We start from the raw sequence: 18050 nt of genomic DNA on the forward strand, positions 1-18050 counted from the left end.
TGCTTCCTGCTCCATGGGCATATGGGGCTAACCTGCTGGATCACAAGTTTTGTTTTCTTCTAAATTTTGGAACACTTTGGTCAGGTGACATCAGGTACTTTTCCAATTTTGTTCTGTGATATTTGAAGATAAAATGACAGGTGAGTGAGTAGCGGTGGCCAGCGCTGCCCCAGCTCTCATGGGTGGCCAGGCCCGGCAGTGCTGTCTGGGGAGGGGCTGTTTAGATGCCCAGAGAGCAAAGGTACCTGGGCTGCAGATGGCCAGAGCTTCCACCTTCAGACCCTTATTGGTTGTCTGTGTGTTTGTTTTTGGCTGGTGGGTGGGTTTTTGTTGTTGCTTTTGGTTTTGCCTGCTAAGGCAGCTCAGCTTCTTTCCAAAGCTCTCTGGGTTTTGTCATGTGAGAACAAGCTAGAACATTTAGTATCTCGGTTACTCAGTGTCCACATGGTGCCAGAGGCCATTCTTTAATGCTAGAGATACCAGAAGGAATAAAACAGCAAAACCCTTTCTTCCCTCGTGGAGCCGAGGTCCTAGTGGGGGAACATGCAGTGTGTGCACACGGAGGTGCATGCTGTGAATGGAACCCAGTGGGAAAGGATGGTCAGGGATCAAGCAGGATGAAGAGCCTGGAGGCAGAGAGCAGCAGAAGCAAAGGCCCTGGGGCAGATGCCTGCCTGCAGTGGTCTGGAAGCGACAGGGCAGGCTGAGACCAGGGAGTGGACATTGGGCCTTGTCCACTGTGGAAAGAGCTTTAAGAGTAAGATGAGCTGGGTAGTTTGCATGTGTATTCTTTAGTTCTCATGACTTTGTTGAAAGATAAGAATAATCATTCCATTTATACATGAAGAAGCAGGGGCTGAACAATCTGAATGTCACGACCAGGAACACACACAGAGGAAATGGCAGAACGGGAATCCTGTCTTCCAGGATAAGGGAAACTTAGGCACTCATTGTCCTGCTGAAGTTCAAGTCTTCTTTCTTGCCCAGTAGCAACCCTTGACTAAAATACAGGATGGGCCCCTTCTCCGTCCCTCGCTCTGAGCTGACTCCCCTGCCAAGATCACAATTGTGTGGGTGCTGGCTGGGAGGAATGTCAGCGGAGCCCTGGGTGAGCCTCCCCAGAGCTCCGTCCCTTGAGGAAGGTCTGTGCTCTTGCGAGTGACTCGGAAACTGGGGCAGTTCTGTCTTGGGATTCACTTGATTTGCTTCATGTTCTTTTCCTGTCGATTTTTTATTGGGCATTTTCTGATTAGAAAGCTATTTATGTGCATAGCAGGCTTAGGAAGAGTCCAGCGTGGTCTTTGGTGATGGGTGGGGCTGGATCGGGCCCCTGTCCTGTGGCTGTGCTGCCCTGGAGAAGGCACCGTACGCACACCTAGGCTGTGGGGACTCGAGGACACCCCGTCCTCAGTGCTCAGAACTGGGCCTGGTATTGTTTAGTCAACAGTAACAGAAATGGTGCTGTTTTTAATGCCTCTATTATTATTTTAAGATATCTACTACTGATAAAAATAGTAAAAATAGGGTTATTTATAACCCCCAGCCAAGGGAATGTCCTGTTCTTTACCATTTTGTACAGGCCCTTCCTTATGCACTATTCTCAGCATGGGGCTAGCTGAAGGATTCTGCCTCAGAATGATGAATGGGCACTTTGGGGCAGCATTCTAATTTAAATTAGAAGAACTTCTTCACAACTCATTCTTGGGTTGATTTTTTTTTTTTTTTTTTTTTTAAGTCATTGTGCCAGTTCATTTTAATTCAGATTTCAGGAGAAGGGCACGGAAGTCATACATGTGTAGTCTTAGCAGCATGCAATCTGTTACTATAATGAGCCACCACGTGCCCTTGGCCGTGTGGCCCCGCAGTCTGTGCCCCGGCTGCCCACCCAGGCGTGGGGCTGCTCCCACAGACGTCAGCACTCTCCATTATGGCGGGGGTCTCTGTGATTCTTGCAGAGCAGAAGACGTTTGTCAGCGCCGCCTCCTCTTCTGCTTTTCACACTCTGCAGAATAGAAGGACTGAATTACCAGACCTTGTAGTAGTTGAGGTTGCCTGGCAACAGATAATCTGGACAGATCCAAATTAAACTGGTATTTACTGGGCCTATAAAGACACTCACCCGTGTGCTATGTCATTTAATTCTCAGGTCAGCCTCACGTAGAACCATCTACCCACACCCCCATTTTACAGCTGGGATTGAAGGTCAAGGTGAACACACCTGTTGGTAGAAACTGAGAAGGTGGGTCCCGTGTAGAGCCGGGACTTGAGCTAGTGTCCATCTGTGCCAGAGCTTCAGCAAGGGGTGACTGTTCTGCATAAGCCCCTGTGATTCAACAGATGCATCACGGTTTACACGTTTGGAACTGTAGAGGTGATACTTGCTGTGCCTTGCAATGTAGGGCCGTTGTTGCAGGTGTCCCTTTGTTTAATTTGCACAGAGCTGGTGCAGTTCATGTTTTCAGTCTCTGCCTATGCTATAGCCTAACAAGAGTCACTTACTGATCCCTGGTCTGAGCGACGTAACTTCAATGCCACCGCCTTCCAGGCAGGGCCACTGACAGAGCCTTTGGGTGTGTGCCCCCCTGGCACTCCCTGAGTGGGTAGGTGGCATGGGCAGCAGGAGCACAAGGCTTCAAGGTCAGCACACCTGGGACCTAGGCCCACCCCTGCCTCCCAGCAGCTGCCTGGCCTTGGGCAAGTTGTTGATTTTCTTTGAGCCTCAGTTCTTTATAGATAAATAAGGAATAACACATCAAGCTTGCTAGTTAGGCCATCCTGTGAAAATCAGAGAAACTGTGCCAGGCGCCTGCCCTGTAATAGGTGCTCAGTGAACAGTAGCTGTCATTGGTCCTGTTACCTTGATTAATCCCATGGCCTGATCCAGCATATGCTCGTGTTGCCAGCTTATTCACAGCATTTTGTGTATCGTTCCCACTCCCTAGACCCTTCCTCCCAAGCTCTCCTTTAAGATGAAGGTCGGGGCCATTCCAGGCTGGGCTGTCCCCTGCGTTCACTATCCCCCATTCCCGCTGCTTCGTACACTGCCTCTCAGGTGCAGTTAAAATGAGAAGGAAGCCGGGATCTCGGCACAGCACCCGATACCTCTCAGGACTCGTTCCGACATGCAGTCCCAGTGTTTTCAAAAAAGTCAGCAGCCACTGCCAGGGCAATGTACCAGTCTGGAGCCCGGGGGCCGTGAGGCATATGCCCAGGGCAGGTCCCTGCAGAGTGGCTCCAGGGCCAGGCCCAGTCGCCACCAGGAGGTGGTGGCTCGCACCTCTCTGATTCCAGGTGTCCAAACAGCGTGGGTTTCCAGCCCTTGGCAGCTCCCTTGTTGTGGAATGCCTGCAATTTCAGTCGAGAAAGTCGAGGGAGGTGGGGGAGGCCCGTGGCATGAGGGATAAACTGCCAACTCCAGCTTATTTTAGGAGGCTCTTGGCTGGGACGTGCCCTATGTGGCCGAGGTGATGAACGGCTGCCAGTCAGCAGATGGGGTCTCAGGAGTCACTAAACACCGCAGCCAGAGCCAGAATTAATAATAGCAGCAGAGGGTTCTGCACTTCCCGCCCACATTTCAGGCCTCATTTTTTGTTTTCCGGACATTCCATGGATGGAGATCAGTGCATGCAGATCAGCCTCGGTGTCTGGTGGCCTGGACACAATCATTGGGCCCTACATGGCTCAGAGTAAACACGTTAGATGGGAGTGCCAACATCAATTCCTGCACTTTCTCCTTTCATTGAGTTTTGTGTTTAGATTTTAGCAGATCACTAAATGCTGAGAGGATGGCAGGTTTGTTAATCAGATATTCAATATAATAGAATTTGTTATCCGACACATAGCCAGTGCTCAGCAAACGTCAGGCAGACGTATGAATGGAAGCTCTCCTGTGTCTTAGACGAGCAGTCAATCCTTGGGGTTTATGAGCTGGGCTGGTCTCGCCGCTCAAAATGATGATGGAATTCACAGTGAGCCTTCCAGGCAAGATCTTCAAGGGGTGAAGAGTTTCAAAGCTTCTCTATATGACATGGACAGGTAGAAATGATTCTAGCACCAGAAGATATTTGATTATTTGCATGATACCACTACACCAGCGGCGCTGGCTAAGATATTTGATTATTTGAATTCCTTTTCACTGACATTTGCTTTCCCAGAGTTCAGATGCTCCCCAACTTACGATGGAGTTATGTCTTGATAAATCCGTCATAAGTTGAAAATGCATATAATACACCTAATCTACCAAACATCATAGCTTAGCCTAGCCTATCTTAAATGTGCTCAGAACACTTACATTAGCCTACGTTGGGCAAAATCATCTAACACAAAATCTATTTTGTAATAAAGTGTTGAATGTCTCATGTAATGTATTGAATACTGTACTGAAAATGAAAAGCAGAATGGTTGAATGGGTACTCGAAGTACAGCTTCTACTGAATATGTATCCCTTTTGCACCATCATAAATCAAACTATGATAGGTCCAGCCATCGTAAGTCCAGCCATCTTAAGTCTGGGACTGTCTGTATAGATATAGAACTTTGAGATCTTGGAGTATTTGTCCCTATTTATTATAGATTATATCACGAGTTCATTTATTTGTTTAGACAGACATACATGGCCATCTAAGAGAGTGACACTCCCTGTTGTCTCTGACTTAAGGCCTCTCTCCTGTTTCCTCCTGCAGTGCTGCACACACAGGGCCCTGTTGATGGCAGCCTTTATGCTAAGGTGAGGAAGAAGAGCTCCTCAGATTCTGGCATCCCAGGTGGGCCCCCAGTTGTCCCAGCCACCAGTAGCCCGGACCACGGTGAGCACACCCTATCTGTGAGCAGTGACTCGGGCCACTCTACGGCCTCAATCAGGACGGACAAGACCGAAGAGCGTCTGACTCCAGGAACCAAGAGGGGCCTAAGCCCCCAAGAGAAGGCTGAATTGGACCAGCTGCTCAGTGGCTTTGGCCTGGAAAACTCCAGGAGCTCCCCCAAGGACATGACTGATGCCCGCAGCAAGTACAGTGGAACTCGCCATATAGTGCCAGCCCAGGTCCATGTGAATGGAGATGCTGCTTTGAAGGACCGGGAGACGGACATTCTGGATGACGAGATGCCCCACCATGACCTGCACAGCGTGGACAGCCTTGGGACCCTGTCCTCCTCAGAAGGGCCGCAGTCAGCCCACCTGGGCCCCTTCACCTGCCACAAGAGCAGCCAGAACTCCCTCCTGTCTGACGGTTTTGGCAGCAGCACTGGTGAAGATCAGCAGGGTGCCCTGGCCCCTGACCTGGGCCTTGGTGTGGACCCCTTGTACGAGCGGGAGCGGGCGTGCGGGAGCCGAGAGCCCCGGCATCCCCGGCAGCTCCAGCCCCTGCTGAGGAAGCCCTCCATGTCCGCGCAGATGCAGGCCTACGGGCAGAGCAGCTACTCCACGCAGACGTGGGTGCGCCAGCAGCAGATGGTCACAGCTCATCAGTACAGCTTCGCCCCCGATGGGGAAGCCAGGCTCATCAGCCGCAGCTTGGCAGACAGTTCTACCCTTGTCCAGGCCCAGCCCGGGGTTCCGATCACCCCCACCCGTGGGACCAGCAGCAGGGTGGCTGTCCAGAAGGGCATAGGCACTGGCCCACCTCCCCCTGACACACAGCAAGCCTCTCCTGGCAAAGCGTTCAAACCCAGGCTTCCAGATGACACCGTCGTGAATGGAGCTGGCCTGGAGCTGGGCGCGGGCCCCTCCCCAGGCTCGCCCACCCTGGACATCGACCAGTCCATTGAACAACTCAACAGGCTGATCCTGGAGCTGGATCCCACCTTCGAGCCCATCCCCACCCACATGAACACTCCGGGCAGCCAGGCCAACGGCCCCACAGCTCCGAACGGCATGGGAGGTGGGCTCCGGCCAAGCAGCAGGTTGCCTGACACAGGAGGGGGCCATGGCAGGGCCTCTGGGCGACAAGGTGAGCTATGTTCCACTGGATTCTGACATTTGATAAGAAATTAGCCTGCTGGCATGGTAGCTCACATTGAAATCCATGATGGAGGGACATTCCCCTTGCAGTTTCTACTCTCCTGAATTTTGACCTAGGATCAAAATGCTGTCATGCCACCATTGGCCCCTGGCTGCAGATTTGAAGGGTGGGAGAGCAAGGTAGGAGACCGCCTGTTAATGTCAGTGCAGGGGCAGGGACTAGGCTTGGCCCGCTGCAGCGTGCTGGCCATGCCTGCATTCCACACACACTTGTCAGCGTCTGTAGGCGTGGTGCAGTGGCCACTCAGGAGCCAGATCGCCTGGTGTGGATCCCCCAGGCCACCTACTAATTGTGCAATTCGGGGCCAGATACTTATCTTCTCTGAGCCTCAGTGTCCACATCTGCAGAATGGGCTTAATAACGAAACTTTCCTCACTTTGAGAATACTGATGGGTTAATGAAGGATGCATACGTGGACTGGGGCTTTATGGAAGAGTGCCAGGTACTTCAGTGCCAGGGACAGCTGAGCCCCGGAGACAGTCTGTGGGGACAGGGGAGTGATGAAGCAGTCATGGTGGGGAGACTGTTCTTGGGGGGAAGTAGCGGGGGCAGAGGTGAGGGGGGCTCTGCATGAGAGTAGTTCAGTGTGGCTGGAGGGCAAGGGACGTGCGTGGGGAACAGAAGGTGGGGAGTGCAGAGGAGATCAGGAAGCAGCTCAGGAGTGGGGGGCTGAGGGCTGCAGCCAGGCTTCAGACCATGAGGCCGGGCACAGAGGAGGGGCCAGGCCAGGTGCGGGGCCACCTGTGCTCACCCCTGAGGCAGGAAGGGGCCAGCTGACTTCTAGGAGGTGGGGACTGCGGACTGCGTGTGCCCTTCCCCCAGGGCTGGCTGGGTTGGGAACCAGGCAGGGCGGTCCTGCCCAGCTACGCGGCCTAGAAGAGCCAGGGTAGGTGGCAGTGGCAGGTGGTGACCTCCGGCGTGTGTACGGCGGTGCGATCTTTCAGCTGCATCAGCGTGGAATGTTGTGGGGCACGCGTAGGGACGGGTCACTACACAATACTGTCTGTGTTAGGAGGCACAAAGGAGGCCCTGAGGAGGCTGAGCGGCTGAGAGGATGCCGGGATGGTGCAGGCTTCTCAGGCAGGGCCTGTGTGGGCTCAGGCACAGGGAGAAAGTGCCATCTGGAAGCTGTCACACAGGGAGGTGCTGGGGGCGGGGATGAGCCGGGCCAGGCATCTGCTCCGGCTGCTGGAGGCAGATATGGGATGGAGCCCCAGGGCCATCAGGCAGGGACCTGGACGTGAGGGTGGCCTTGGGGCTCAGGGGCCCCTGTGTTGGCACATGTCTGAGTCCAGGGGTAGAGGGTCAGCCAGCTCCTTCAGAGGTGCCTGCCTTTAAACGTAAAAACAAGGGAGGTTGTGGACAAGAGGGGATATTCCTGAGTGAGACCTGAGTGTCAGATTTTTACAGCACGCTCATCATGCTGATGAGGGAAACTACTGTGTATGCCAAGCGTCATGCTGGGGACTCAGGTATGGTGGCCCGTGTCATCTTCCTGAGGACCCTTGCTGCAGGGCTGATCCCTGCCTTACAGTCGCCCTCAGGAGCGTCAGTAGGTTACATGGCCCACCCAGGTCCACAGGGGCTGCGCTTGGTAGAGCAGGAGCCATGCCTGGCAGCATGGACCTGAGTCCCTGCTCTCTTTGCAGTAAGATAGGTGAGAATTCAGTCCCCACCAGGTCTGGGATGGCTGGGGAAGGAACACAGGCTTTGCGGACAGGGGTCCTGGCTTCAGGGGTGAGTGGTGCTGCTGGTTGACTGAGACTTTGGCAGATAAAGGACAGCGTCTCTGTGAATTTCTGTTTACTCCATCTGTCCCAGCACCTGGCGGAGGAAAGGTGTGAAACTCTCATCTACACCTACCTCTTTTGTGCTGGGATCTTCAGCAAGCAGCCTGGGTGACATCCCAGGGGCCTGAGTAACTCGGACATTGTATATCAGCTGGGAGTTGGAAGGAGTTCCAGGAGTCTCCCGTGAGTAGGTTATAAGATTCTATGCAAAGCAGAGTAACCAGCCACAACAGTAATAGTAGCAATTTCCGAGTACCAGACCCAGGTCTGAAAATTTATATATATATAAACTCATTTAAGCAAATACATTTGGGAAATTCTAAGTTTAAAGAGAGGTCTCAGTGGGAACAAAACTGTCTGTACTGTCACACCTGACTGACCTCACCAAATTTTCTTAAAGGAAATTACTTGGCAAAGTTAAAGTCAGATGTCTTTTCTCCTGGATTAAAATCTCTTTTGAGATTTGGAAGCAGTTGAAGGCATCTCAGTTTATATGAAGAAAAGGACTTCAAGGCTCAGATTAACGTCCAAGGCCCTCTGTAGGTTAATATGTTTTCCAGTTGACTGAGTTCCATCCTCAGCGATTCCTTGTTGTTATAACAAGACAGTTGTAAAGCCTGGGATTTTAGAAATCACTTCCTGTCTTTCACCCATTTTTAAATGACTTGATAAATTCATCACTTTAATAACTGGAATTTTGATTTCGATTTTAGATCCTATTTAATTCCTTTGATCATAAAAATAATTTAAGAACAGTTTTGGAATTAAAGGACTTTTATACTTCAACAGTAGACCAATAAAATTCAGTGCCCGTTTGGTTATTGATTATACGAATTTAAAGTATTTATTAATTCATTTCATGTTTGACAGGAGTCTTGGGCCATTTGTCAGTTTTTTCATACTTTTAGAACTATAGAGATGTCAGAAGATTAGATATAAGCAAGCTGGATTCTACTACTCTGGGACGTTTTTGAAATTTAGAAATGATCTTCTCACAGGAAGCCTTTGCAAACAAGTAGGTATCCCTGAACAGTGATTAATGGCCCCTGAAGGGAGAGTCACAGCACTGGGGACGGGGCAGGGTGAGCCAAACCCTCCCCAGGACAAGCTTCCTGTTTTAGGTAAGTGCCAAGTTGGGAGAGGGAGCAGGCGTAGAGACTAGCTCTACATTTAGTGTAAAAGGGCTGGGCAGTGCAGGCTTTGGGATCTCAGGTCAGGACATCTTGTCCTGATGGAAATCCCATCCAAAGGATGCTGACATCTGTGACTCTCAAGCTACTGCACCTGAGTAGGGAAGGGAACGTTCCTTTACTCCCTGGCAGGTATAGAGAACACTGGAACCCTTTTGATTTTAAAATTCAAATTTCAGTATTTACATCTCTCAATTGGAAATGGCTAGATTGACGAGCAACAGAAAACAGAAATCACTAGACACTAGCAGGGAAACTCATAGAAGTGTGGTAGCTAACCAGCTGGTTCCAGGTCCCCCCGCCCATATCCACCCCATTGGCTGGCCAGGGGAAGCAAGGGCTGCTGAGCTGGGTCCTCCACTTGCGGCTCTCAGATCATCTGTGCTGAGTAGGAAGGGCTGGTGAGCCTGACAGGCTTTGTGGGTGCCCAGGAGGGTGCCGTCACCACTCCCGGATGCACCATTACCACGTCTGTGTGTGTGAGGCTCAGCTCCATTGACGGTGTGGCAGTGCCTGACCAGAGCCCACCTGGACTCTCACTCACCAGGAGGAAGCCTGGCCTGAAAGTCCTGAGAGCGCCATGTCTTCTGTGTGGGTCCCTCCTCCCTGGCCTGCCTTCTGTCTCGTCCCCAGATGCTGACTGCTGCACTGCTGCCTCGTTCTGGCTATAGGTGGTTTGTCACAGAGACTCGGCATCCTGAAGCTACTAAAATCCTTCACTCTCTGTGGATCGTGTCCTGAATATGAGAAAGACCACCAGTTGTGGGAAGAGTTGGGAATAGCGTTGCCCAGTGCCCCTCCCGGGGACTGGTACACGTCCTGCAGAGTGTGCGGCTGAGCTTCACACCAGCTCTACAGGCAGCAGCTCACCCAGCAGATAAAAATTGTATATGAAGGCTGAGCACTTCCTGAGAAAGTTTCCTTCATACCAGTATAGTAATAATAATGGTGCTGCTGCTGCTAATGGTGCTGACAGTGGTGATGATGATGATGATGGTGGTGGAGATGAGGGTGATGATAGTGGTCATGGTGATGGAGATAGTGGTAATGAGTGATGGTGGTAATGGAGCTGATGGTGATGATGGTGGCAGTGATGATGACAATGGTGATGATGGTGATGGTGATGATGACAGTGGTGATGATGATGGTGATGGTGATGATGACAGTGGTGATGATGATGGTGGTGGTGATGATGACAGTGGTGATGATGATGGTGGTGATGGTGGTGGTAATCATAGTGGTGATGGTGATGATGGTGGTGGTGATGGTGGTGGTGATGGTGGTGATGATGGTGGTGATGATGGTGGTGGTGATGATGGTGGTGGTGATGGTGGTGGTGGTGGTGATGGTGGTGGTGATGGTGGTGGTGATGGTGGTGATGAGGGTGATGATAGTGGTCAGGGTGATGGAGATAATGGTAATGAGTGATGGTGGTAATGGAGCTGATGTTGGTGATGGTGGCAGTGATGATGACAATGGTGATGATGGTGATGGTGGTGATGACAGTGGTGATGATGATGGTGGTGATGATGATGACAGTGGTGATGATGATGGTGGTGGTGATGATGGTAATCATAGTGGTGATGGTGATGATGGTGGTGGTGATGTTGATGATGGTGATGATGACAGTGGTGATGATGATGGTGGTGGTGATGGTAATCATAGTGGTGATGGTGATGATGGTGGTGGTGATGGTGATGATGGTGGTGGTGATGATGATGGTGGTGGTGATGGTGGTGATGATGGTGGTGGTGACGATGATGGTGGTGGTGGTGGTGATGGTGATGATGATGACAGTGGTGGTGATGATGGTGATGATGATGATGATGATGGTGATGGTGATGATGGTGATGGTGATGGTGATGGTGGTGATGGTAATGATAGTGGTAATGGTGATGGTGGTGGTGATGATGGTGGTGGTGGTGATGATGATGATAGTGGTGATGATGGTGATGATGATGCTGATGGTGGTGGTGATGGTGGTGGTGGTGGTGACGATGATGATGGTGGTGATGGTGGTGGTGGTGATGACTGGTGATGGTGGCAATGGTGGTGATGATCATGATGATAGTAAGAGCTGCTACTCTGAGTACCTGTGCTGTTCCAGGCATCTTCATGTCCACAGGACGTTTAGCAGAGCTCCTGTCTATCTGACTGCACATCCCATGGCTGTGCCTTACACCAGCCAGAAAAACCTCTTAAGGGCAGTGCCAATCATTTAATTATTTTGTTTTTTAGCATGCAGTCAGGAACCTTACCTGGAGGTTAGTAAATGTATGTACTTAGAGGGGCAGGGGACAGGTGGAAATGCTAGATGACCTTCCCAGTATCCCACTTGCTCTGCTAAATGGGCTCTGAGTGCAATTTACCACTGGACAGTATGGGCAGCCAGTCCCACCCACAAGACAAAAGAGAGGCTATCCAAAGGTGGGATGCGAGAAAGCTTTGGGTGACTGGGGCCTGTGTGCTCTCTCTGCTGGTAAGTGCAGAATCGTGTCCGCTTGTGAGGTGGGGTGAGGTGTGGGGAGTTGGTTTGGGGACATTGGGCTCCCTCCAGGTGCCCACCTGCCAGGCAGGGCCACTCCCTCACTCCAGCCTGACGCGCCTCCTAGCTGTGCTTCACGAGGGAGTCCCCCACACTGCTGCAGTGCTCCCAACCCCCAGAGTCCCCCGCTGTCACAGCCTCCACCCCTCCCAGCTTTTCTTCAGCCTGTGTGTGGGTGGGTTTCTTGGATCACAGCCTTTAAGTGGGGAGAAATTTCAACCAATGATACCTGAGTAACAAAAGAAATGACTCAACTTGTGAAATTTATGATTCCATGGATGGCAAAACACGGGCTGTTTTTCCATACCTTTAGGGCTCCTTGCTTCATGTTGTCAAAATATTTTATTCATGTTACATCAGCCTCAACCCCACGATGACAGGAACCTGGCAGGCCCTTGGTCTGCTTGCAGATAGAGATGTGACAGTGCTGCCAGTGTTCTTAATGTTCCTCCCAGATGCGGGCACCTGCTTCATTAGAGCTAAACCAGATCTGACCACCTATTTACACTGAAGAAAACTCAGAGCAATGAAGTGTGTCAACTTTTAGTAATTAATGGTGGAAAGTGCGTTGATTTACAGTATGTGTTAAACCTCAACCAAAGGAACCAAGTGGGAAAACTGGAAGGGTGCCTTGGGGTTCAGAAAGAAGCTCGGCACGCTTACCCTGTAGCTTTGGTCGCACGGGCTCTCAGGAGAGGATTGTGCATACAGTCTCACGTCACCTCACCACGCTGGGGTCACCGCCCCTCCCAGCACATCAGGGAAGGAGAAGGCTCAGCAGGAGCCACACGGCCAGGCCTCAGGTCGCAGAGGACGCGGGCCAGGCAGGTGCCCGAGGAGAAGAGGTGGGAGACAGCGCCGTGTGTTGGGGAAGTTCAGTGCTGAGCCTCCCGTCATGGAACATGGCTGCTCCTGAGGGCAGAGGTGAGCGTCAGGGTTTTGGGCAGAGCCACGGCCACGGCCACGGCCACACCCTCGCTTGCCTGTTTGCACAGACACTGTTCCATCAGGAGAGAGGGCAGCTCGGACAGTTGGTACCAAAGCTGGGAGCCCCGTTAGGGGCCCATGGTCATGGCCCAAAGATGATGGAGGGGTGGCAGTTGGGGGGGGTGGGGATGCCACAAGCTTGCACTGGCCTCCAGCACTGCAGAGAAGAGCCTCGGGAGGGAGGGAAGGGCTGCAGCACCTGAGCCCAGAGCAGCCGGGCATCAGGAGAGATGAATGTGCCTGTTGGATTTGGGGGCTAGTGATCTGGGTGTGGTGCGGACACAGGATCCATGGGGACCTTCTAAAGCTCCGTGTGCAGTCACTTGTGTGTTGCGTGTTGTAGCTGAGCGGTCCCCATCAGTGGGGTTCACACCATGCGTGTTGGATGCTCTGAGCCTGTGGGGGAGGCACCAGCGTGCACAGCCTGGGCAGGGGGAGGGACTGAAGAGTGACCCCAGCAGGAGGCAGAGACCCCGCCCCCAGGGTGCCTGCAGAAGACACGCGAGTCAGCAGGAGACCCTGGCTCGAGTCATCACTCTATCTTTTGGGGGCTGACTTGATGGCTGTGGTCAGCCCAGGGTCACCTTCTGTGAGCGGCTTCCCCTGACCACTTAATTGTGAGCACATATTTAATAACTGAGTCAGGTCATTGCACTGCAGAGAGCTCTGTGTTCCCAGTTTAGAGAACGTTGTAGAATGGGAAATACACAGTCTGAGCTAGGAAACTCTGGTTGCTATTACTTTCTTTTATTGCATAAAACTAAGCTTGAAATTTGAGAGTTGATGAGTCATTTGTGTTTGCCCCAATGCCCTTCACTCTGCAAAGCAGACAGATGGGGTGTCCCACGCGACCACCTTCTCAGGTGCTCAGAAGACATCCCTGAGAAGCCAGGGGTGCAGACGAGGTGCAGTCTCGGTCCTCGAGGCCTTTGAGGCCTGGCTTCCAGACCACTTGCTGCTCAGTCTACACTGCCTGGGTTGGCGGTAGCAACGGCTCTCAACCCACTCAGGCCTAAAGTTTCATTTTTATAACAAATACTTTCTAATACCAACTTTACCATCATAGCTAACATGAATTGCTTAAACACACATTAAAAAATAAATCTGATACTCTAACACTAATGTTAGAGGAGAAATAAAACAAAAGCAACTTATAATGAAATGATATGCATTTAGGTGAAAACCTTTGGGACAGCCCACTGTAGAAGACAAAAATCACTCCTTAGGTTTTTTAAAAATTTATTTTACTTCTCATTTTTTTTATTGTAAAATACACGTAACATCAAATTTATCATTTTAACTATTTTAAAGTTCAGGGCCATTATGTACATTCACATTGATGTACAAACATCACCACTGTCTAGTTCTGGGAATCTTCCATCACCCCAAAGGGAAACCTTTACCCATTAGCAGTCACTTCCCATCCACACCTCCTACCCCAGCCCCTAATACCACCAAACTGCGTTCTGTCCCTATGGATGTGCCTATTCTAGAGATTTCATAAACATGGAATGATACAGTATATGGCCTTTTGTGGCTGCCTTCTTTTACTTAGCATAATGTTTTCAAGGCTCGTCTGTGTGACAGCCTGTGTGAGAACTCCATTTCTGTTTATGGCTGCATAATATTCCATGATATGGATATACCACAGTTTGTTTATGCATTCATTTGTCAATGGCAGCCTGGGTTGCTTCCACCTTCTGGCTTTCGTGAACAGCAATGCTCTGAACAGGGGTGCATGTGGATCTTTTCGAACCTGCTTACAGTTCTTTGGGGTATAACCCAGGAGTGGAGGTGCCAGGTCCCATAGTGGCTCTTTGTTTAACTTGTTGAGGAACTGCCCCTCGGATGTTTGAACATCGCTTTGGAGACCATATGGCCTCTGATGTGGACGGATTGTCTCTGGAAGCTCTGCCTTAGGTGTGGTGGAGACAGGTTGGTCTGTTGGAACCCCTACCGGACCCATGTCCTGGGAGAACTGCCAATTTATGAAACCTGGGTAGATGGTGGTACAGTTCTCTCTCTCTGTCAGGATGGAGAGAGGTCACCACACCTCCATGGTCTTGGTGATGTAATGCAGCATGTTTTATTTCTGGTCATGCCACTGTCCACTGCATGATGGCTTGATGGGACTGAGGGACAGCAGGGACAGGGCTGGAATCACTGCCATTCCCATGTGTCACCTTGCTCCTCATAGTCCACCTATGGCCTCACCTGTGACAGTGCAGCCCACTGTGGCCCTGAAGTGGACAGCCCTGGTGCCCGTCCTGCGGCGCATTGTGGTCAATGCCCCAGTTGCTAAAGATGAAATGGGTGAGGAGGGGCCGGTGAGATCACGGGGTGGGGGGTGTGATCAACACAAAGAGAAAACAGAGTCAAATAAACAGAAAGGAATGGAGCCGGACACTAAAACCTACTGGTGGGGTCTTCAGGGTAGGGGTAGTGTGTGAAGCAAACCAGGACGTCCCCCGTGTGTGGCTGGAGGCCTTTTACATCTGCATTCTGCAGTTGATTTGTAAACACAGGGGTAGTGCTGACATTTCTTGTACTGGACAGGCATGCTTCCTGACTTTTTGGACATATTTTCCTTTAGAAGGAATGTTATCACTTAAGCATATCAGTCTTTCCCAGTGGAAAGAAGTTTCAGTTTTGCAGTTAAAAAATAGGAATCCCAGTCCTTTTCTCTGTCTCTTGTTGCAGTTTTGCTGGAGGCCCTCCCTCATCCCCCACCTCAGATCAAGGTTAGAAATGGAGAGGGGGATGGCCTGCCTGGTGAGGGCCATTCCCACGGTCGGCCCGGATGCATCAGGCAGCACTCGGGCTAATCGTTCCCTAACAGAGCATGTCATGGAGCGCTAACCCCACGACCCCCAGCCCTTCACGCACATACCCTCCAGGTGAGCGGGGCTGGCGACTCAAACCCTAGTTCAGTTTGCAGTGGGAGCTCTTAGCACCATTTCTGGGAGCACTTAATAAAAGAGTGCTTGGGCTTTTCTGTCACTGTCTGTTCTGCTTTGAAACTCTCTCTTTAGAGGTTAGGTGGGTTCATGTGAATGAGCTGAAATCAGGAGGCCAAAAAACTCAGTATGAAGTAGTCTTTGCCCTTTATTTGTTTTCCATGCTAGGAATGCAAGAGAGTTTCCAAAACCCACCGTGCGTGACCGCGAGATGCTGGACTTCATTCTTATGTGCTCCTGTAAAAACAAACAAATAGCTTGCAGCAGCCCACATAGGGAACTCTAAAATAGGTCATGTTCCAGGACGCCACAAGTTCCCACCTATTTTTCTTTTTAAAATTCATTTATTATTGCATATGTTTAAGGTGTTAAACATGACATTTTGATAGGTGTATACATAGTGAAACGACAGCTACTCAAGGAATTTACATATCTGTCTCCTCACACAGTTACTTTTGTGAATGTGTGGTAAGAGAACCTAAAACCTACTCTTTTAATATTGTGTTGTTTACTGAAAATGTGCTGAGTAGATTCTATCTCTTCTTTAGAGCAGGAATTTGACAACCTGGTTGCACATTGGAATCACCTAGGGAATTTTTTAAACTGCAGATGCTAAAAATGCTGATGCCTGCTTCTACCTCCAGATTGAATTGGGCAGGATGGTGGCCTGGGTGTCACAGTTGTTTTAAATGCTCCCCAAGTAACTCCTGGCGAATCCAGGGGCTGGAACTTGCCATGGCTGTCGAGCTTGGGAGCTGGGCAGTTTTAAAAATACAATTGGGTCTTGCCCCTGGAGGTTCTGATTTCACAGGTAGTGGGTGAGGCCGATCTTCAGGATTTTAGTGTGATGATGATGGACAGCCAACTTTGAGAACTGCTGTTTTCTATTTGTAGCTGTCAACTCAGGCATGTGTCCTGGTTACCTGGAGAACTAACCCATGGCTCGTTGAGGCTGGAACGTCTCCCCGGGCGATTCTGATAGGACCAGAATTTGTGACCGGGATGTAGAATTTAAAGGACAGCCAGCAGTCATGTCCCATTTATCAGAGGCAGGCGACCCCACCAGCTGCCTCCTACCATGGGTCGTGGTATAAACCCCACATGACTACGCAATGGGGAGGACTTGGTGACATAAAATGTCTGAGTGGGCAGCACATGCCTGTACCTGGGCATTAACCCATCTTCCTTCCCTCCCGTCTTCCTGCCTCCCAGTGGTGTCTCAGCCCAGGATCCGCTGTGTGCCCACAAACATCGATAGTCACCAAGAAAAATCTGAACCACCCACAGCATTGTTCAGGGAATATACACTGAGCTCTCAGCTGGCCGTGGTTTTGCACTCTCTTGATTAGTTTACGTAAGTGGGAGTTTGGTGCATTTGGAACAAGGTGCAGAGTTGCCAAGGAGCTTTGTGGTTGTTTTTTCTTAAAATATAATTTTCTACCTAAGTGATCTGTGAAGGTCTTCTCTCGCACGTCAGTCTGCTCGGTGACTAATGGCGATAATGGTGCTGACCCCAGTGTAGGCTGAACGCAGGCCTATGTATGAGCACTTTAGCAGCCCCCGACCATCTTGGCCTGAATCCCCGATTCTCCAGGGCTCTGTGGGCAGTGCCTCTGGGTGCCCCCAGACAAGGACTGACTCTCCTGCTCTGCCCTGTCTTGGTGGCCTTGGATAAGGTCCTGCTGTCACGCTGTCCTGGCCCCTGGCACAGTTTCCCAACCCCGGAACACTACAGGGCTCCATCCCTACGTGTGGCTGGAGTGACCAAGTGTCACTCTGCCTCCGAGGCTCAGTGTCCTCCTGTGCCCCATCGTGAATCTCAGCTCCTGCTAGGTCTGGCAAGGTCCAAAGTGACACCTGTATGGCCTGCTGGCTGGGTGGTGCTCAGCAGGTTTCCTTTCTCTGCCCTCAGTCCCATGAATAACAGTGAAACTGCTAAAATGAGAAAATGTGCTTGTCTAGGGGACTGGCAGTGAGGGGGACACCGGGGACATGCATCCTATTTTATAGCTTGGGTCAGGTGGATCCTGAGGCCCTGAGTGGGTAATCAGAGTCAGGAGGAAAGGAGGCCCGTGGGAGGACATCTGAGTGCCCAGCAGAGGGACTGGCCCAGGAGGCGGTGCAGGTTATGTTTCAGTACCGTGTGTTGGTGGACTCAGCACGTCACCCAGACCACAGGGGTATGAGGCTTTTTGTAAAGGAAAAGCCACTCCCTGGTCCTCCCTCCATGGAACAAGACTCGTGGGTTGAGTTGCAGATCACCTTCCCATCGCCGTGATCTGCGTTCACTGGGGGTCCAAAGTCCCCGAGGTTTCTGCTCTGAGTACTTACAGCCTTTGTAACCACCAGGAACAGGTTGGGGTTTCTTTTTTATTGGCTGGGAACCAGCAGAGAAGCAGGTGCAGCCCTCTGCATGCAGCGTCTGCCAGGGGTGGGGAGCCAGGCAGGTGCAGGCAGGTGCAGGTGGGCCCAGCTGGAGCTCCCGGAGCAGCTCTTTGCCTGCAAATGTCCCAGTGTGGTGGCTTGGATTTTGTCCCCTTTTCTACTTGGTTTTTCTCAGA

At 51.1% G+C, this 18050-nt stretch overlaps 1 protein-coding gene across 3 annotated transcripts in view; it reads left to right on the forward strand.

Moving 5' to 3' along the window:
- Window positions 1-18050, forward strand: part of TNS3 (tensin 3) — a 252451-nt gene that overhangs the window by 168536 nt on the left and 65865 nt on the right. For all 3 annotated transcript variants that reach the window (XM_063085688.1, XM_063085686.1, XM_063085687.1), the window contains one exon: window positions 4683-5948. In XM_063085688.1, coding sequence (XP_062941758.1) covers window positions 4683-5948 — 1266 coding nt within the window. The remainder of the gene's footprint in view (window positions 1-4682; window positions 5949-18050) is intronic.

The sequence above is a fragment of the Cynocephalus volans genome, chromosome 2 (genome assembly GCF_027409185.1).
Source record: "Cynocephalus volans isolate mCynVol1 chromosome 2, mCynVol1.pri, whole genome shotgun sequence".
NCBI classification, from domain to species: Eukaryota; Metazoa; Chordata; class Mammalia; order Dermoptera; family Cynocephalidae; genus Cynocephalus; species Cynocephalus volans.